Here is a 7,479-nt window from a genome sequence, read left to right on the forward strand (position 1 = left end):
TCAGTGTCACATGATCCTTTAGAAATCAGTCTAATATGCTGATTTGCTGCTCAAAGAAACATTTCTGATTATTATCAGTGTTGAAAACAGTTGTGCTGCACAATATTTTGTGGAAACAGTGATACATTTTATTTCCAAAGATTCTTTGATGAATAGAAAGTTCAAATGAGCAGCATTTATTTGAAATAGAAAGACATTACAAACGTCTTTACTGTCACTTTTAATCAAATTTATTGCATCCGTGCTGAATAAAATCTTACTGACCCCAAACTTTTAAACAGGACTGTATGTAGTGCACATTACATACTATAGCATACTATAGCAAGATTCTGAACGCAGCCCTTGTTGCATGACTCCAGTTTAGAGGCGAGACCTTGTCTCATTTGTCACATGACCTGGGTTATGTTGTGTCTTTTTTCTGTCAGTTTGGCGTATCTGTCCTCGCTGGCACGTGTTACGCTCTGATTCACAGTGTAGTCTGATATGAAGTCGATCCCTCCTCTTCACTGCTGTTCAGTAGCGGCTGTCTCTCCCCGTACGCCGATGACTTTCGCCTCTTCAGGCGTCTGCGACACGCCACGGTGATAATAGTTGCAATAATTCCCGCCACAGCCGCTCCGAGGAGCCCCGCGGCCAGCAGCCAGCGCCAGATCTGCTGAGCTTGCTCTAGATACGGCGTCAGAAACTCCTGCACAAACCGCTGACCTGCCAGAGATAAAAGTGATTGAGTACACAGAGAGAGAGAGTGAAGGAGCAGGAAAGTCCCTGAATGTATGCTAATGACTCACTTGGGTCCTGTAAATATGCATATTCATATCCCAGAGCTTTAGTCGAGAGGAAATAATCTCCGTTTCTGTACAGAGGGATGAAGGGGACCATGTAAAAGCCGTCGTTGTGTCCGATCGGGGCGTTGGCTGTCGGGTAGTGTGTGCGGGGGGGCTGGTGTCTCCTCAGCCATTGCTCAAAGATGCTGAAACACAGAAATGAAGAGTTGCAACGAGAAAGTCCATGGGAAATGAGGTCAATCATGTTTTATGAAACCTTTTCAGCAATCATGCTTTCCATTCAAATATGCTTTTAAATTGTTTTTTCTAAGGTGTGCTGGTTGGTTTTTTACTGGCTCAAGTCAGAAAAGCAACCCCTAAAAATAAATTAATATAGGTTGTCCATGAGATTTTGCATTTGGAATTATTGTTTACATTTTTGTGACACAGTTAAAATATGCATTAAGCAAAAATACACAAGTTACCTTCAACCTGAGCTCAAGTTCAGTAGCTAACATCTAAAATGAGTGAACTCTTTATATCAATAAAGACTGTTTATTAATGGAGGGTTTCCCAAACAGTGTGTTTGATGAATAGATAATAATTCAAATCTTTAAAATGTAAAATTAAAATAAGTAATCTTAAAATAAAATAGTCAAAATAAAACACTACAAAATATGATATATGACATTGTATATAATTGTATATAACTTTATTATTAATGCAGGGTTCCCTGCTGATTGATGAAAAGCTAATAATAAATGAAATCATAAAAAATGTACTGTATATGTGAACAAATATGTATATATATTTATATTTTTATTAACACAGGGTTTCCCAAATTGGGTTTTGCAAATCCCTGCTGATTTGTGAGTTGATGAAAAGCTAATAATTAATTACATCTTACAAATGTTAAAATAAATAAATAATCTTAAATATTTATTTAATTATTTGCAATAATAATCCAGGGTTTCCAAAGCTTGAATTTGCAAATCCCTGCAAATTTATCAGTTGATGAAAAGGTATTAATTAATTAAAAATAATTTAATTACTTACTGAAAAAAGACTAAATATTTAAAAAACACTAACAAAGACTGCATGACATTTGACCATTAACTGGTATCAGAGAACCATGCAAAATATGTAAATAATAAAATCTTAGGGGCACTTCTAGTATATATTTTAGTTCAAATGTGTTCAGCTGAAAAGTTTCGAAATCCCTGTATAAATGCATATAATATTGCATGATTTGATAATGTCATTCGTGATTATTGCACATATTTACGAGTGAGTTATGCATTGAAATAATCAGGGTTAGTGGTTTGCATATTTGTTCAAATGTTTGTTACGAGGTTCTGCATGCATTTCACCTGTCGATGAAGGCATGATGTAGAAGGAAGATGGGGTCGTTGGCGGATCCCTGCACTGAAGACATGGATCCGTTCATGAAGACGTGTAAGGAGTTGTGCATCAAGCTCTGCCCCGTTACTGCCAGCCCCGTCTCAGGACTCGCAAAACCTGAGAAAACGGTGAGACACGTTCAGTGTTTACAGCCTGATGTGTTTAGGAGGTGTAAATTCGTATTGCTTTACCTTCCAGAGCGTTCCTGAAGCTCATGTTGGCGCGTCTGTCCATCAGACCCGTCTCGTACTCTGTTAGGCTCAGCACTGACTCCACGTCTGCGGAGGTGGGCAGCCGCGGGACACGGTTTGGGTCGTGGTTTCCTGGATTACGCAGTAAAGGTCCCTCTGGAGACCCGTCACACAAAACCTCACGCTGGTTGTAGTCTTCGGGTTGTGAACAGATCACCTGCACAGGTGAACAAACACTTATTAAAACACCAACAGACAGTGCAACATAAAACAAATCAGATCCAGCCAATAAGGGTTCAGTGTGTGAAGCAACCTGTCAAGAACACTTCTGGGTCATATTTCACCCTAAAATTGGAGGAAGAAGTTTCTGTTCAAAAGTTTGTGGTCAGTAAGTTTTTTTGGGAATAAATTAATACTTTTATTCAGCAAGGACGCATTAAATTGATCAAAAGTGACATCAAAGATTTTTATTTCAAATAATGCTGTTCTTTTGAACTTTCTGTGCATCAAAGAAACCCACAAAATAAAATGTATCATAGTTTCTACAAAAATATGAAGCAGCACAACTGTTTCTAACACAGTTGATAATAAACAAAAATGTTTCTAAAGCAGCAAACCATCATATTAGAATGATTTCTGAAGATCATGTGACACTGAAGACTGGAGTAATGATGCTGAAATGATCACTGCAATAAATAAAATTTTAATATATATTTACATAGAAAATTGATATTTTAAAATGTAATAATATTACAGTTTTTAAGTAAATGCAGCCCTAATGAGCAGAAAACAACATTAACAAATCTTACCACCCCCAAACTTTTGAATATTAGTGTATTTATTTAATTTATTATTTAATTTTGTAAATAATACATAATAAAAATAAATATTATAATGAAATAATTACTTAGTAAAAAAGAACTTAAATGATTTTAGTTTGAGGACTATTAATTATTTCATTGTGAAATTATGACAGTTTAGATCAGACCAACACATACTCTTTTGCTGTTAAATGCACCCTAAGCTTGGTGTTATAAACGTGTTTTGAAAGCCTGTGCATTTTTTTTTCCTGGATGAAGCCTATCTCTCTCTAATGACTAATACAGCTCATTTCTCGTATGTTAATTGGATGCCATTTCACCTCCCTGCTGGTCTTAAGAGATGCAATAACGCCTACGACAGCAGCAGATGATGAGGGGAGAGAGAGAGAGAAAGATGGAGCTAAAGAAAATGACAAATCAAAACTCAATTTTAGCCTTTCTTTAGAAAATCAGAGTGGTTTCTGCGTGTGTAAAACTCAGCAGCACGTTACTAGGGGATTGTAACATTGCAGTTTCTAAGGTGTTCTTTACTTACTGGATAAAGTCAAAAGTCTTTGTGATAACCTGGTCTGTAGATATGACTTCAATCCCTCTTTTTAAAGTCTATCAGATGTTTTCAAACTTTAATACTTAAGGCTAGAATTTTTCCATGTTTAGTGCTTATGTACAACTCACACCACAGCAGCTTTGTATTTTTTACAGAGCAGGGTTATTATAGTTAACTGAAACTAAAACTGTAAAAGATTGAAATATAACTGAACTAAATGAAATAAAATTATATATATATATATATATATATATATATATATATATATATATATATATATATATATATATATAGTTAACAAAATCTTAATTCAGCTAGTTGCCAATGAAACATTTCTAAAATTCAGTTGATGTACTAAAATAACTGAAAATAAAACTGAAAAAAGTAAAAGTAAAATATATTTAAAAGTAAAACTAATTTGAACCATTAATAAAAACTATAAATTATTTTAAATTGTAATAATATTTAGCAATATTACTGTTTTTGCTATATTTTTAGTCAAATTAATGCAGCCTTGGTGAGCATAAAAGACTGTTTAAATAACATACAGACCCCAAACTTGAAGTAAAGTAAATGCTAACTGAAATAAAATTAAAAAACTTTTAGCTAGTTGCTAAAAAAACATCCCTCATATTCATTTATTTTAACTAAAATAACTAAAACTGAAATACAAATGAATACTATACTGACGTTTAAAAAAGCAAAACCTAATAAAAATGACAAAAAAACAAGAGTTACTAAAACTTTAATCAAAAATAAAATGAAAATTGAAATATTTAGATAGATATATAGAAAATGTAAAAACAAAATAGAAAATGTTTTAAACTGTAATAATATTTACAATATTACTGTTTTTAAATTCAATTCAAAAACATGAAACAGACCCCAAATCTGAAATAAAATAAATGTTAATTGAAATAAATTAAAATATAAAAAAAAACTTATTTTATTTCAGCTAGTTGCCAATGAAACATTTTATCATTTTCATTTAGTTTGTCTTCATGTACTAAAATAACCAAAAAAAATAAGCAGAAATAAAAATGATTACTATAGACTATATTATATATAATACTATACATATTTAAAAAAAACACACATAAGATAAAATTACTAAAAATTTAAATGAAAATGAAAAAAAAAAAAGAAAAATACTTCAAGCTAGTAATAAATACTCTCTCAAACTACAAAAGCAACACTGAGCCAAAGTGTGTCTGTGCTGTTGCTCAGTGAAGCTGCTTTGGTTAATTCCCCTGCGGCTCTTGTAGAGGGTCAGTGCTGAAGTTAATGGGGGTTTTAAGGGCCATGCAGACACACTCGTGACCCACTACAGCCCAACTTCACTGAATGTCTCGAGGCCACGTCACACAATCACGCCTTTATAAACACACGGTCACACGGACGGCTTCATCAGACGCTGTGCTCTCAGAGGAATCTGTGACACGATCACCGCACTACATGAATCAATTAAACTGACATTTGACAAGATATAGGACCGAATCTCAGTCACGTGGCTAAAACAAATACGACTAATGAGTTCAGTGTGTTCAGTTCCCGCAGACCTGCACTGAAAAATGTGAAGACTAAGAAAAAATGTTTATACAGAATGTAGCTTAAATACATAAATAAATGAAAGAAATTTGTTTGATATCCTAGATTTAATTATTTAAATTTATTTTCTTTTATTTAAGCTACTTTAAGAAGGTACTCCAGATTTTTTCATTTATAATTAAATAATTAATTAATTAACTTATTTATTTCTTCTTTAATAATGTCCAGTATTTCTTCAACACAGCAGTTATATTTCCTATAATACACTTTTAGTTTAATTTTAATTACTAGAAGGATAAGTTGAACAAAAATATACTTTATTCTTGAAAAATCATGTAAAATGAAAATATAAATCTGAATAACTTTACTTAACTGAAGATAGTTTGTTATGAATTAATATTGACTTTTTGAAGTAACAATGTTTAAATGATTCTTTCAGGTTTATTGTCATTTTTATCTCTGCTGTAATTGTTTTTCAGCATTTAAATTTTTAATTACTAATTAACGTTAACTGAAAAAATATGACTTTTTTTATTTCAACTAATTGCAAAGAAAACATTTCTAATTTTTGTTAAGTAAAATAACGAAAACTAAATAAAATAAAAAATAAAATAAAAAATATTTTTCCCCACTTAATTTCTTAAGTGAGATTAAAATTATTAAGATTTTTTTAATTAAAAATAATAATAATTATTATTAAAAAATTATATTACAGGCTATTATCTTGCCCAAGAGCTATTACAAAAATATGATGCTTTTAGGATTTTAGTTCGGCTCTGTGTGTCTGCAAGAGAAAACATGCATTAAATTGCACTCTTGACTTGAAGTTGTAAAACTGCATTTTCTGAAATGCAGTTTTAAATGAACAGAACAAAAATTACTAGAGGGATGAATGACTAAACCATGCTATATTTTTGGCACGTAAAAGAAATTTCTAATGTTTTCATGTTTACCTTCCAGGAGGAGAACACCGAGGACGGGCTGATGAGGTTGGGGTTGAGAGGACTGCGTGCCCCCATCAGCTCATCCGTGCACACCTGACAGTCCTGAGCGTCACGCCAGTCCCAGTACGGGATGGTGAAGTTAAAGTCACCGGTCAGCTTCCGGATCTCATGCTCCCAGAACAGCAGGTAAACGCGATGCCATGGCAGAAACGCGGCCGATTCGTGTGCAAAGTCAATGTCGGCCCACACGTTCCCGGGACCCCCGAGCAGTGCATCGCGGGACACGTAATAGTGCATCCAGACGAACAGATCATACACACTGATGTTGGTGAACATGGGCGTCGAGCCGTTGTTCATCTGTGAGTACACGCCCGTCACGATCATATAATCAGGGCTGACTGTAGTTTTGGCGAGATTGAGGTACGAGATGAACCTCTGCCTTTCAGAGACGGATAATTGGAAGATGTTTTTGCGCACAGATTCCCGTCGTTCACCGCAATTGGCGCCGAAGTAACCGAACTTGCACTCGCCACAGTCGAACCCCATGTAGTTGCCGGCACACTGGCAGGTTTGGTTGTAAAACACCAGAGGCCATTGTTCGCGGTCGTCCAGGCCTGAATGCGGGTACTGCGGCCCATTGGGAAGATCGGAGACCGTGACGTCCTGGCAGAAGCCTCGACCCGAAAGGGAGCCGCACACCGAACCGTCGCCCGGCCAAACCGGACAGCAGCGCTTGCTCCGCAGGACGTCCGGCGTGGTGCACGGCCGAGGAAACTGCTGGAGAGACGGACTCAAGAACTGAATGAAGAACAGAAGCAGAGGGAGAGACATGACGAGAGCGAGACGAATTAGACACGGAAGAGTTAGGAAAACTTCAGCTTCTCTTTACACTGCTTTGCGTCCCTCCTTTTCCACACACACACACATACCCTCGTATCACATGCTAGGGATGAAATCGGTGACCCCCGCTTATGTTCAGTCTCAGGACTTTGAGGAATGCTTGTGCTCGAGTCGAGCGTGAGATCATTTCATTTACAGTTTGGGAAGAAACTCCTTTTGTCTGAAAACAGGCAGTTTAACCCAATAACCAGCAACATCAACACAATTAATAATGATTTACAGATCTAACATTGTTTTGCAACCTGCTGGTGTATAATAGAGATGAAATTTGTGGTCATATCAACAGTTTTGCTTGTTTTATGCATTAAATGCATGCAAGTTTGAATGCATATTTTATTTCTCTTCTCGTGTATTGCATATGGG

The 7,479-nt window shown here is 35.3% G+C and overlaps 1 protein-coding gene across 1 annotated transcript; it reads right to left on the reverse strand.

Moving 5' to 3' along the window:
- Window positions 1-458: 458 nt before the first annotated feature.
- On the reverse strand, window positions 459-7,190 carry tyr (tyrosinase). Its single transcript, XM_042771590.1, has 5 exons — window positions 6,226-7,190; window positions 2,357-2,573; window positions 2,135-2,282; window positions 789-970; window positions 459-705 (listed from the first exon to the last, which is right to left on the reverse strand). The coding sequence occupies exons 1-5, from the start codon at window positions 7,045-7,047 to the stop codon at window positions 467-469; spliced, it is 1,608 nt and encodes a 535-aa protein (XP_042627524.1). The 5' UTR covers window positions 7,048-7,190; the 3' UTR covers window positions 459-466.
- Window positions 7,191-7,479: the final 289 nt, after the last annotated feature.

Source organism: Cyprinus carpio, chromosome A15 (genome assembly GCF_018340385.1).
Source record: "Cyprinus carpio isolate SPL01 chromosome A15, ASM1834038v1, whole genome shotgun sequence".
Classification (NCBI taxonomy): domain Eukaryota; kingdom Metazoa; phylum Chordata; class Actinopteri; order Cypriniformes; family Cyprinidae; genus Cyprinus; species Cyprinus carpio.